Source organism: Phacochoerus africanus, chromosome 4 (assembly GCF_016906955.1).
Source record: "Phacochoerus africanus isolate WHEZ1 chromosome 4, ROS_Pafr_v1, whole genome shotgun sequence".
Taxonomy (NCBI): domain Eukaryota; kingdom Metazoa; phylum Chordata; class Mammalia; order Artiodactyla; family Suidae; genus Phacochoerus; species Phacochoerus africanus.
In genome coordinates this window covers 89077765-89091848 of record NC_062547.1, presented here as the reverse complement: position 1 = coordinate 89091848, position 14084 = coordinate 89077765, and the positions used below count along the sequence as shown (strand labels likewise).

Here is a 14084-nt window from a genome sequence, read left to right as displayed (position 1 = left end):
ACTACAATACACTGTCAAAAAGAACAGTATCCATGGAGTTTCCGTCGTGGCTCAGAGATAAACGAACCAGACTCGTTTCATGAGGATGTAGGTTCGATCCCTGACTTCGCTCAGCGGGTGAAGGATCTGGCACTGCTGTGAGCAGTGGTGTAGGTTGTAGATGCAGATGCATCCCAGATCATGTGTTGCTGTGGCTGTGGCACAGGCCAGTGGCTACAGCTCCAATTAGACTCCTAGCCTGGGAACCCCCATATGCCCCGGGTTCACCCCTAAGGAGACAAAAAGACAAAAAAAAAAAAGAAAAGAACAGTATCCAAAGATTTTTAAATCTTTAAAAGTTTTTTAAGTCTTTACAAATATTTTTATTATGATAAAATATACATTTAAAAACAGATTTTTAAGGAAAGGGAGATATGCCAATTATTTACCTATTGTCTCTCAAACCCAAGTCCTCCCTTCTACACTGGCGCTCTTTGATACCAGCCTGGAAGTCTAAAAAAGTGCAATTTCCAGACCCCCTTGCTAATTAGTTCTGGTCATATTCCGCCAATGATAGGCACTGGTTGGAGACAAGAAGGTGGGAAGAGAAGGACTTCTGTTTCTAGTTCTTGCAGGATCTTTGAAGCAGGAGCACCACCAAATACACCTGCATGTCCCTTGATTTTCAGTACTCTTTACATAAAGCCAGGAATATGCCCTCAGTCATCTGAACACTGACCCTATGAGGCTCCTTGATGGTCCCAGCATTTGCTATTTGATGTTCCTCTAGAAGTCATAGCATCAGCTGCATAACGTGGTACCCTAATCCCTCAATCCCAGTTCTGAAAACCAAGCACCTCCCCTCCTGGTGCTCCTGCACTGACTTCAGTAACCCTGCCTCTCCCATTTCATTCTCTCACCCCTAGGATGGCTGCTTCCTGCACTTACTAATCTCTCAGTCACTTGAGCATGTCCCTTTTGTTCTTCTAACCAAACACACATGGATAACCAGTCCCTCTGGTATCTGGTTTTCTCTTTCCTCACTAGATCCCATCAGCACTAGAAATTTTCTAATTATTTTTCTAATAATTTATCTTTAGTCTTAGACACACTGTTTTCTACTTACCTTCAACACTTGGCTGTTTAAGTGCTGAGATTGGCAAAGCTGCAGGAGAAGGTATACTGGAAGTGTGCGTCTCCTGAAGAGGCTGGATGTTGGTACATTCATCAGAATGATTAGATTTAAGATTAGAACCAGTTGGACTCATCATCCTTTCAAATGCCTGAGCTATAAAGATGGAAAAAAATTTTAAATCTCAGATGCTTTTTGAACTTCTAAGTAAATGATGATAAATATTCTATTTTTCACGTTGTAAGGAGAAAGAAATCAATGGCTAAACACGAAGTGGCACTTGGCAAAGATAATATCCTTACTTTAGTTGGCTGCTATACTCCGCTTTAGTAGAAGCTACCAATTAGTTATTTCAATATTATTTTGGCATATATTCGATATCTATTAAAGAAAATCATTGTTATTTGACTATCTGGTGTTGCCCTTGTATCCCTAGAGTCTATTTCCAACATAGTTCCCAGTTATTCTTTTAAAACTCACATCTTATCATTCTTGCTTAAAATCCTTTAATGGCTTCCTAAGTGGAATGAAAATTTAAGCTGTTATAATGGCTCAGAAGACCCTGCATCTCTACCTTCTCTGCTTTCCCAGGTAGCTGTCCTTCATCATTTCTCACTAAAATCCTACTTGCTCATTATGATTCAACCACCCAAGCCTCCTGTTCTTCAACAAGAGAAGCAAGCACTCCTCTAGCTTGCTCTTACTGCTCTCGCTGCCTGGAATGTTCTTCCATATAGCTTTATTCTCTCTGCTCACACATCACATTATCATAAACTCTTATTCTGACCACTGTTTTAAAAATACTGCCTCTTACCACCAATTTGTTACTATCTATTCCTCTTACACTCTTTTATTTTTGTTTACACTGTTATCACCATCTCATATTCTCTTTGCTTCCTGTCCATCTCGCCCACATTCACAAGCTCCATGAGATCAAAAACTCTATAAACAGAGTATATTTTGTTTTCAGCTGGAGCTCCAAAGTCCAGAACAGTGCCTGAATGATTTTTCATCCAAATAACATGGAACAGCACTGGTAGTTCTCCCTTCAGCATTTCACCAAATTGATCTACTGTAAATGCTACTGCTGCTACAATAACCTTCCTCAAGTCCAATGAATTCGCACTCTCATGCAATGGCTTCCACTAACCAAAAAAAAATCCAAACTTAGTACTCTGGGTTTCAAAATAATTTCTACCTTGCCCTAAGTTTATGTAATGGCACTCACATGCATGCTTCTTTAAAACTTAATACAGTATCAGCACAACTTCCTCATTACCCACAATCTCTAAGGAAACTATCTTTTCTTCTTCATGGAATTTGTCTTATAACCCTTGAGCCATCTTTCTCCTCTTATTAGTAACATTATTTTAAATGATCATTGTCCCCTATTTTCAACCCTAAAGCTAGTGTCAAAATAACTTTTATTTATGCTTTCTTGTGGTGTTTAAATTAATGATAAACAGAGCCATAAGTGAAATTACATGCTTTAACATAACAAAACAGAATAAAACAGAAAACTAAATAAATAAATCCATTCCAAATATTGTCTTTGATAAACCAATGCTTGATCTCAGTATCCTACAGAATCTCTTTAATGACTATATCTTCTCCTGGATCCTTACAGTCAGAATGTTTTAATGTTCACCTAAAAATCTGACCTGTCAACTCAAATAATGTTTCAAATATTCATGGTTGTTTTATTTTTTGAGTGGGGAGAGATAATTATGTGGGAGCTTGCTCTAAGATTTTTTTTTCTTCCTTTTTTTTTTTTTTTTTTTTTTGTGGCGGCACCCTCAGCATGTGGAAATTCCCAGGCCAGGGATGACCTGAGCCACTGCAGTGACAACCCCGGATCCTTAACCTGCTGTGCCACAAGGGAACTCAAAGATTTCTTAATTCTAGCAGGTTGCTTGGCTAACAGCACCAGCAGTAGTCTTAAGCCTCCTGAAACAGCTTCAGAAAAAAACAAAACTATAAGCACTTAAACTAAACTCTTCATAAACACTGGTGGTAATATGGTAATATGAAAAGATTTACACTCTATTATCTTCCAGAGCAGAGGTCAACAGCAGGGAGTAAAGCAGCTTACCTCAGGCTAACAGACTCACATCAGAGCTTTTTTGAAGAATTGCTGAAAAAATTTATCTTCATTCAAAAGAGAAAAACAAATTATTATCAAGTATTTATTCTCCTGGCTAACAGGGAGCAGTACCTGAGTTAGTGCATAGGCCTGGTCTTAAAAATTCCCAAGTAATATTTGCTGGGAATTAAATTGTCAACAAATCTTTAAAAATGCCAAGAAGTACTCAAAAGAACAAATGAGTATTTGAGGAAAAAAAACACAAGTGCCCATGTATATGTGCACGCACGAGTGCGCACTCATACACACACACACACACACAACTGTGAGAATTCAAGTAAAATCACCAAGATAATTGCTAATAATAGTAAGCTAGCTATGGAGCCAAAAAAACAATGGGAAACAGATAAAAACAAAACTCTACAACTGAAAAGGGAAAAAAAATACATGAGACAGAAATGTACAAATACTATGACACTCCTATGAATTTACACTAAAATTATAAATATTTACTACCTTATCTTTTATTCCCACTTTAGGTTGTAATTTTCTATAAGGTGGGAACTATTATCTTGCCTTAAGCTATTAATATATAAGACTGGATACTACTTATCAGTGGATATTCTATAAATGTTTAAGATTAAGATGATGAGGATGATAATGATGGTGACAAAAACAAAGAGGCAGATGAAATGCAGCATTTAAGGACTTGGTACCTGTTAAAAGTTAATGAACTGCCACTCCAGAAACTGAATGCTTCCTTTCCAGACTGGTAGTAATAATTGTGAGAGTGGAACAAAAAGAAGAGAAACCAAGCCTTGGATGTCCCACCTAAGCCAGATAAGTCAACACTAGGTCCTCGCCTTAAGAAAATAAAGAAGTTTATCTTTGTCACAATCCAGTTGTTTTTAAGATATATTCAATTACTGAAAGAAAATACGTCAGGTTAATGCTCACCTTTACTAATAGTCTCATAGCAGACTACACATACTCTTGCTTCCTTTTCTAGATACTGCAGCTTACACTTTCTGTTACAACAGACACCACAAAATACCTATAAAGAACAAAACATCAAATTTGATTTTTTTCAAGTATGTTTATACCTATTAGAGACAGGGGGAGGGGAGACCTGAACTCTAACCAAAAACCATTTTTCTGATTATATAAACAATTTTTCTAATCTCCATAATCGTAGGTGGTTATTAAAATGATTCTTTTTATTTTTACTTTTACTTAAATGAGCTTTCTGCAATTTAAAACTGTATCTCTAACGACAATTCTTTTAAATCAATTATGTTAATTAGAAGAGAACAAAAACTTTCTTTAATCAGTCAGTTTTTTTTGTCTTCTACAACTTTTTTTTAAAATTTTGGCCACGCCCATGGCACATGGAAGTTCCCAGGCCAGGGACTGAACCTGAGCCATAGCAACAACCCAAGCTGCTGCAGTGACAATGCCAGATCCTTAAGCCACTGTGCCACAAGAGAACTCCCTTAAAGCTTTAAATGTAGAATGTCACTCAAAAAAGAAACAGACTCACAGATATAGAGAACAAGTAGTTACTAGAGGGGAGGGGAAGATAGGGAGGGGCAAGATAGGGGTAGGGGATTAAGAGGTACAAACTACTAAGTATAAAATAAATAGGGAATTCCCATTTGGCGCAGCGGAAATTAATCCAACTGGGATCCTTGAGGATGAGGGTTCCATCCCTGGCCTTGCTGAGTGGATCAGGTATCTGGCATTGCTGTAAGTTGTAGTGTAGGTGGCAGACGCAGCTTGGATCTCACATTGCTGTGGCTGTGGGATAGCTCTGATTAGACCCCTGGCCTGGGAACTTCCATATGTTGCACGTGCAGCCCTAAAAAGCAAAAATAAGTAAATAAATAAATAACCTACAAGGATATATTGTACAGGAGGATATATAACCAGTATTTAATAATAACTATAAATGGAGTATAATTTTTAAAAATTGTGAACCACTATGTTGTATACCTAAAGAGGTAGGGCTGATCTGAGAACGTTATTACTAAAAAATGCTGGAAAAAATACAATGTTATTTCTACAGGCAACTCTTAGAGGTGGTTAAGACAGTTAGAACACAAATGAAGTCAGCCTCAGTTTTCTGAACCTTATGCAAGCCAATATGCTTTTTCCTCAGTGTTTACTTCAGGTATCAACCATAACACTAGCTGCAGAGTGGTCTTGAAATTAAGCATTCAAAAAAAAAGAAAAAGGAGTTCCCATCGTGGCTCAGTGGTTAACAAATCCGACTAGGAACCATGAGGTTTCGGGTTCAATCCCTGGCCTTGCTCAGTGGGTTAAGGACCCGGCGTTGCCGTGAGCTGTGGTGTAGGTCACAGACGTGGGATCCCGAGTTGCTGTGGCTCTGGCATAGGCCTGCAGCTACAGCTCCAATTAGACCCCTAGCCTGGGAATCTCCATATGCCGCAGGAGCGGCCCAAGAAACGGCAAAAAGACAAAAAAAAAAAAAAAGAAATTAAGTATCAAGGACAAACTGAGATCTGACTGAATTCTATATATTTGATGTGTAAATGTTAGAGAAAGACACTATTTTTTAGATTTCACAAAAACTAGTCTTCCTCATTTCCCAGTACATACGTAATACTCATGACAATGTGACATTTATTCAAACTTTAAGCCATCTGTAAAATGACAGTTTTTTTTTTTCCCTTTTCTTTTTAGGGCTGCATGTGCGGTGTACGGAGGTTTCCAGGCTAGGGGTGGAATAGGAGCTGCAACTGCTGGCCTATGGCACAGCCACAGCAACACCAGATCCAAGACCCATCCGTGACCTCTTCTACAGCTCACAGCGATGCTGGATCCTTAACCCAGTGAATGGGGCCAGGAATCGAACCAGCATCCTCAAGGGTACTAATCAGTTTCGTTACCACTGAGCCACAATGGGAACTCTGACAGTGCTTTTTTTTTTTTTTGTCTCTCTCTCTCTCTCTCTCTTTTTTAAGGGCCACATCCACGGCATATGAAGGTTTCCAGGCTAGCGGTCAAATCGGAGCTGTAGCCACTGGCCTATACCACAGCCACAGCAATGCCAGATCCAAGCTGCGCCTGAAACCTACACCACAGCTCACAGCAACACTGGATCCTTAACCTGCTGAGCATAGCCGTGGATCAAACCTGCATCCTCATAGATACCAGTCAGATTCATTTCTACTGAGCCATGACAGGAACTACCCAACAGTGCTTTCTATACTTTCATAAAAACTGAATCTTTTAATCATCTATTAATCAGTTTTGTCATGCTAAGTTTCATTTGAAATGTCTCAAAAGAGTAGAAGACAAAGATTTTTATAACTTACTTTTCCACATGCTCGGCAATGATGTCGCCGTTTCGTAAAAGTAAATTTCACTTGGCAATTCATACAATTTGGAGCCTCTGAATCAGGAACCCAAGTAGGTTGTTTCTGGCCCAAAACAAGGCCTTCTTTGCAAGTGTTTGCAGAAGGAGATTCTTCATTTGCAGTAACAAAATTGGATCCACCTTCAAAATTACTTTCTATATCAATGTAATTAGAATTGAAGCTAACCTGAGGGTCAGTAGCATTCTCTGTAGTACAAGTGGCTGCAACAAAGGTATTTGCTATCCTGGGTTCACTTTCAAGCATATTTGGAACATCTGGCTTATATGTTTCCTTTGAACTCCTTGTTCTTGATGGAACACTAAACAATTGCTTTGGTCTGGCCCCTCCAACATGAACAGATTGACTATTAATATCAGAGACTGGTAAATCATTTGTAATCTCAGACTTAGTGCTAGATAACCCTTGTTCAACTGGAACTGTACTTTTTTCCCCTAGAGAAAGGCTACCATTGTCTGTTGTATTCTGTTTATCAACTGTTTCACAAATCATACTAACACCAAGACTTTCCGCAGTAGCTCCTGCCTCAGCATTGAAATATATATCATTGACATTTCCATCATCATCTAGGCCTTTGATATCTATCTGATTCATCTGAGATTTGGAGTCATTTACATTTTCTTCAAATGATTTTATGTTACTGGTCTGGAGATACTGTTCAGTTAGAAAGGCGTCAAGTTCAGCATCGCTAATTGGTGCGCCACCTTTCATGCCTTCATCAATGTTAAAGTAATCTAAGTCTTGCCCATCGATATCACTGCTTGAAAAAGGGAGACCTTCACAATGATCAGGAGACTCTGGGGCATTAGCACCAGAAAGCTCTACTTGAGATTCTGCAGCTGTAGAAGAATTGTTATCAGGGTGATTCAAAGATTCAGCTACAATTACCATCTGGTCAGAATCTACCTTTCTATCTTCCATCTTTTCAATCAGTGGCTGATGAAGTATGTTTTTACATTTTTCCTGTTTCAGAAGATCAGTCTCCTTCAAAGGTTCCCCACCTGGAGCAACATTCTCTTCCACCTCTTCATGCACAGTTACTACATCTTTTATGTTATCTTTATACTCATTCTGGGGTAAATAATCATCATGCACTTTACTTCCAATTAATGATCCACACAAAGACCCAGGTACTGGAAGACAGGACAATGAGGAGTACATATTTTCACTTGAAACACACAAAGTTGAAGTGGTATCCTGGATTACATCTTTATTATCTTGAAGATCTAAATTACTTGACTCTTCTGTTGCAGATTGTTTTATAAATATAGCACTCCTATCTTCCTGAAAGGAAAAGTCAGGTAACTTGAAATTTTCATCTCTTAAATTTGAATCATTTAAGCATAAACCTCCATTTTTCAGAGGACTGCAAGACAAAGCATTTGCACTGCCTCCTTCTTTTAAACAATCTGTGGCAGCTACAACGGCCACATCTACCTCTTCTTTTACCAAACAGCCATCAGCTTTTACTAATTCACATGGCTGGTTCTTGTGTTGTAGGTGGTCTTTGGCATCAAACACTTTGGAACTTTGTTCAGTCAAAGCAACTGGCATGTTAAAATCAACAACTGGTTCCATCTGATTAGAGATCGTTTTATCCTTTAAAATTTCTTTTCCACTGTAATTACACAAATCTGAAAGTGTTGTATCTACTTTTATACTAAATTCTTTAGTTCCACTGGTTTCTTTGTTTTGTAATTCTGAGCTGACATCATTCTGTTCCTCTCTGACAGTATTACCATGGTCTGTTGAAGAAGCACAGAAAGTTTCTGACATCGAAGATAAATCCAATCCGATCAAAGAATCTGAACTAGACTTAAAATCATCTGGTAATAATTTTTTAATATCTTCTTCACTATTAGTTACATGAACTAAGTCACCCATGTCACTTATCAGATCACAGACAGGTTTACTACATCGCCCCATATACAGAGGCTGGATTTCATCAGAAGTGCCACCATCCACAGAAGAAAGGAGATCAAGTCCTGTTACATTTTTCTCATTTTGTACAGAAGTTAGTCCCTCAAGTGTTTTTTCGTTCAAGGAAATCTGATTTGTTTCATAGCCTGTTTCTGATGAGGCACAACAATTAATGCATTGTTGATCCTTTGGTAGCAGTGAAGTTAGCTGTGAGGAAGTCAACTCTGAAGAAACTGAACAGTGGTTAGAATCATATGCATTTTGTGCATCTTGGAGATAATCTTGTTCATCTAATTAAAACAGAAATATAATATTAGTCAGGAGATCGAAACCAAAATTATTATAAAGATATTATGGTTTCTACAACTTCTTTCTTTTTTTTTTTTTGGTCTTTTTGCCTTTTCTAGGACCACACCCCTGGCATATGGAGCTTCCCAGGCTAGGGGTCTAATCGGAGCTGTAGCCACCGGCCTACGCCAGAGCCACAGCAACGCGGGATCCGAGCCGTGTCTGCAACCTACACCACAGCTCACAGCAATGCCGGATCCTTAACCCACTGAGCAAGGCCAGGGATCAAACCCGCAATCTCATGGTTCCTAGTCGGATTAACCACTGCACCATGACGGGAACTCCTGGTTTCTACAACTTCTAAACATTTTTTTTAGACCAGAGATAGGTCGCCCTCTTGCAAAATGGTAATATCCTACAAAATTATTTTTATTTGGATTTAAACAACTTGGGATTTTTACTTTTTTTTTTTTTTGGTGGCCGAACCTGTGGCATATGGAAGTTCCAGGCTAGCAAATGAATCTGAGCTGCAGCTGCAACCTTGCCACAGCTGAAGCAACACTGGATCTTTTAGCCCTCTGTGCCAGCCAGGGAGCAAACCCCTATCTCCACAGCAACCTGAACCACTGCTGTCAGATTCTTAACCCACTGCATCACAGCAGGAACTCCACTTGGGATTTTTACTCTGAATGTAGATGACATAATATGATAGAAATTCTATTCAAAATAACTCAGTTGCATAATAAAAACCAGACTAAGGAAGAGATGAAAGACAATCTAACTTCTTTGTTCTGTCCTACCGTTTCCTAGTCTTCATTCTAACATGAGGAAAATACTATCATAGTAATGAAATACAAATTTATGTAAAGCTTTCAAGTTGCTTTTTGCAGGTTCACATGTTGGTTTTAAAGGTCTTTCTTTTACCTAAATTTATATGTGGACAGAAACTTCTAGTTTCCTTCCTTCAAATTCTGGCTATAGGTTTTATTCAGTTTAAGAACACACTAATTCATTAATAATAAGTGAACATTTTACAGAAGATAATCATGTGACCAAAAGTGAAACCAAGTTCTGCTAATAGTACTAATTACGAATACTTAAAAATTACATTAATGGCAAAAATGAAAAATCAACAAACCTGGATTCCGTTCAAAATCATCAAGGAGTTTGTCCAGATCACTGACTGCTGCTTTAAAATAACTTTCCATCCTATTTGTAGGCTGATTTAAAATTTAATTCTTGTGTGCCTAGAAAATACAAAGTATGATAGTTAATTTAATTCTCTAACACATAAATATTATAGCATCTACTGCATGCCAAGAAACATAGTCAGGGAATAGACACAAATAAAATTTAAGAGTATTGCTTTGGGAGTTCCCATTGTGGCTCAGGATGCTCAGTATCCATGAGGATGTGGGTTTGATCCTTGGCCTTGCTCAGAGGGTTAAGGATCCAGCATTTCCGTATGCTCTGGTATAGGTCACAGATGTGGATTGGATTTGGCATTGCTATGGCTGTGGCACAGGCCAGCAGCTGTGGCTCCAACTTGACCCATGGCCTGGGAAATTCCAAACACCAAAGATTCGGCCCTAAAAAGCAAAAAAAGAAGAAGAAAGCTATAAAAATCCATATTCTAAGCTTCCACTTTGAGAAACTAGAAAAAGAAGAGCAACTTAAGCCTGGAGTAGGCAGAAGAAAAGATAACAAAAGTTAGAGCAGAAATCAATGAAATTAAAAACAGGAAAATAGAGAAATGGAGAAAATCATCAAAACCAAAAACTCTTTGAAAAAAATAAGTTGATAAACTTTTAAAAAGAGAGATACAGGAGTTCCCTGGTAGCCTAATGTTTAAGGATTAAGTGTTGTCAGTGCTGTGGCTCAGGTTCAGCGCCTAGCCTGGGAACTTCTGTATACTATGGGTGCAGCCAAAAAGAGAGAGGGGGGAAGAGATACAAATTACCAATATAAGAAATGAATGAGGGGTCATGACTACTGATGCCACAAACATCTAAAGGAAAATGAAGGAATACTGTAAATAACTGTATGACCACAAACTTAATTTCGATGAAATGGACCAATTCCTTGGAAAACACAAACTACCAAAACTCACACAAGGAGAAACAGATAGCCTGAACAGTCCTATATACATTAATGAAACTGAATCAATAATTAATAACCTTCTACAAAATAAGTCATTAGGTCTAGATAGCTTCACTGGTGAATTTTACCAAACACTTAATGAAGAAATGATATCAATTCTCCACAGTAGAGGGAACACTTCCTAACTCATTCCATAAGTCCAGTATTACTCTAATACCAAAACCAGATAAAGATATTATAAGAAAAACTACTGACTAACATAGCTTATGAACACAGAAGTAAAAAATCCAAAACAAAAATATTAACAAATTGAATCCAATGACGTATAAATAGAATTACACATAACAACCAAGTGGGATGTATCCACGTATGCAAGACAGGTTCGACATTTGAAAACTAACCAATGTTACACACCACATCAACTGACTAAAGAAACATTTTTATATAGTCATATCAACCGATGCAAAAGAAAAAGCACTTGACAAGACCCAACACTTACTCACGATAAAAACTCTCAGCAATCTCTGAGTAGTGTAGAATTTCTTCAGTTTGATGAAGAATATCTGCAAAATACCTACCTATAGGTACTATTATTATACTTAATGCTGAAAACTGGATGCCCTCCCCCAAAAGACTGGAATCAAAGAAAGTCTTTTCTCACCCCTACCATTCAAGATAATAGTGAAACGCTCACTAGCGTAATAAAAAAAGGAAATAAAAAGTACAGTATGGAGAGGAAAATAATAAAGACAAAAATTTATTTCTGATGACATGATTTTCAATGCAGAAAATCCTCCAGAACTAACCCCACCCCCAACATGGAAAAGAGTGTAATAGCAAGGGTGCAGGATTCAAGGTTAATATATAAAAGTCAAATGCTTCCTATATATGAGCAAGGAACAATTAGAATTTGAAATTTTAAAAAATATCATATACAATACACCTAAACAATTAAATACTTTGATATAAATCTAACAAAATATATGCAGGACCTATATGTAGAAAACTACAAAATACTGGTGAAAAAAATCAGAGAAAATCTAAATAAATGGAGATAGATATATTCCAGGTTCGCAGACAAGGAAACAATATTGTTAAGATGTCAGTTCTTTCAACCTGATCTGTAGATCAGGGCAATCACAATCAAAATACCAGTAAGCTATTTTGCAGAACTCAGGAAATCAATTCTAAAGTGTAAACAGAAAGGCAAAGGACCTATAGCAACCAACACAATACAGGCATACCTCAAAAACAATGCAGATTTGGTTCCAGACCCCTGAAATAAAGTGAATATCACAATAACGTGGCTGTACAAATTTCTTGGTTTCCCCGTACATATAAAAGCTATATAGGAGTTCCCGTCATGGCGCAGTGGTTAACGAATCTGACTAGGACCATGAGGTTGCGGGTTTGATCCCTGGCCTTGCTCAGTGGGTTAAGGATCCGGCGTTGCCGTGAGCTGTGGTGTAGGTTGCAGATATGGCTCTGATCCTGCATTGCTGTCGCTGTGGTGTAGGCCAGCTGCTACAGCTCCCATTGGACCCCTAGCCTGGGAACCTCCATATGCCGCAGGTGCAGCTCTCAAAAAGACAAAAGACCAAAAAAAAAAAAAAAAAAAGATTTACACTATAATGTAATTTACACTATACTATAATTTATTTTTATTTTTATTTCTTTAATAGTTATTTCCCCAATACACTTTTTTTTGTACTGTACAGCATGGTGACCCAGTTACACATACATGTACACATTCTATTTTCGCACATTATCCTTCTCCATCATCAACGACTAGACATAGTTCCCAGTGCTACACAGCAGGATCTCATGGCTAATCCATTCCAAAGGCAATAGTCTGTATCTACTAACCCCATGCTCCCCAACCACCCCACTCCCTCTATAATTTATTAAGGGTGCAATACCATTGTATCTAAAAAAAAATGTACATATTTCGATTAAAAAATATTGAAGTTCCAGTTGTGCCTTGGCAGAAATGAACCTGACTAGTATCCGTGAGGATGTGGGTCCAATCCCTGGCCCAGCTCAGTGGGTTAAGGATCCAGCATTGCCACAAGCTGTGGTGGAGGTCACAGACGTGGCTCAGATCTGATATTACTATGGCTGTGGCATAGGCCAGCGGCTGTAACTCTGATTCAACCCCTAGCCTGGGAACTTCCATATGCTGCAGGTGTGGCCCTAAAAAAAAAAAAAAAAAAAAAAAAAGACATGTACCCCTGAGTGGGTGCCCATAAACAGGAAGATAATTACAATTGCAGAGGTTCTCCCCAAGGAACAAAGGGTCCAAGCCCCATATCAGGTTCTTCCTGCACCAGCAGGACAAGCCCCCTAAAATATTAGGCTTTAAGGCCAGCTGAGCTTACATTCAAGAAAGCCAGAGGCTGGGGGAAACAGAAACTTCACTCATAAAGGGTGTATACAAAATCAACATGCTCTGACAAAAAGACAAAAAAAAAAAAAAACATGCTCTGAGACCCAAGGCAGAAGCAGTAATTTGAAAGGAGCTTGGGAGTTAGCTTTGTGGCTTAGCAGTTAATGAACCCAACTAGGATCCATGAGGATGTAGATTTGATCCCTGGCCTCACTCAGTGGGTTAGGGATCTGGTATTGCCATTAGCTATGGTGTAGGTGGCAGATAGAGTTCAGATTCCCTGTTGCTGTGGCTGTGGTGTAGGCCGGCAGCTACAGCTCCGATTCAACCCCTAGCCTGGGAACCTCCATATGACAGGGGTGCGGCCCTAAAACAGAAAAAGAAAGAAAGCAGCTTGGGCAAGACCCATTTGCTGATCTTACAGAAGCCCCTGGAGAGGGAGGAGGCAAATGGGCCTCACCCGGGGGACACAGATGCTGGCAGCAGTCATTTTAGAGAGCTCATTCTACAATGAGGACACTGGTGATAACAAGTGCTATTTTGGAATCTTCCCTCTGGCTTATTAGTCACTCAATCTGGACTCAACTGACAGTAGGCCAATAACCATCTCCAGAACACTCCAGACCTCACAGCCAGCCATGTCTAGAAACAGCTCCACCAATTAGCAAGCAAACACCAGCTTCAAGACCTGACTCTGACCACTAATCCAGGCAACATTAGCCCTGGACCAACCACCTCATGACACAGCCCTGCCCACCAATAGACCAACACCAGGACTGGGACTCCCCAGACCATGCA

At 38.9% G+C, this 14084-nt stretch overlaps 1 protein-coding gene across 2 annotated transcripts in view; it reads right to left on the bottom strand.

Annotated features, from left to right (window-relative positions):
- The window catches only part of ZFYVE16 (zinc finger FYVE-type containing 16), a 62336-nt gene that overhangs the window by 35882 nt on the left and 12370 nt on the right, over nt 1-14084 (bottom strand). For both annotated transcript variants that reach the window (XM_047778192.1, XM_047778191.1), the window contains exons 2-5: nt 9939-10047; nt 6533-8802; nt 4152-4248; nt 1106-1267 (exon numbers count right to left, since the gene is read on the bottom strand). In XM_047778192.1, the coding sequence (XP_047634148.1) occupies nt 1106-1267; nt 4152-4248; nt 6533-8802; nt 9939-10008 (2599 nt within the window). In that variant the 5' untranslated portion in view covers nt 10009-10047. The remainder of the gene's footprint in view (nt 1-1105; nt 1268-4151; nt 4249-6532; nt 8803-9938; nt 10048-14084) is intronic.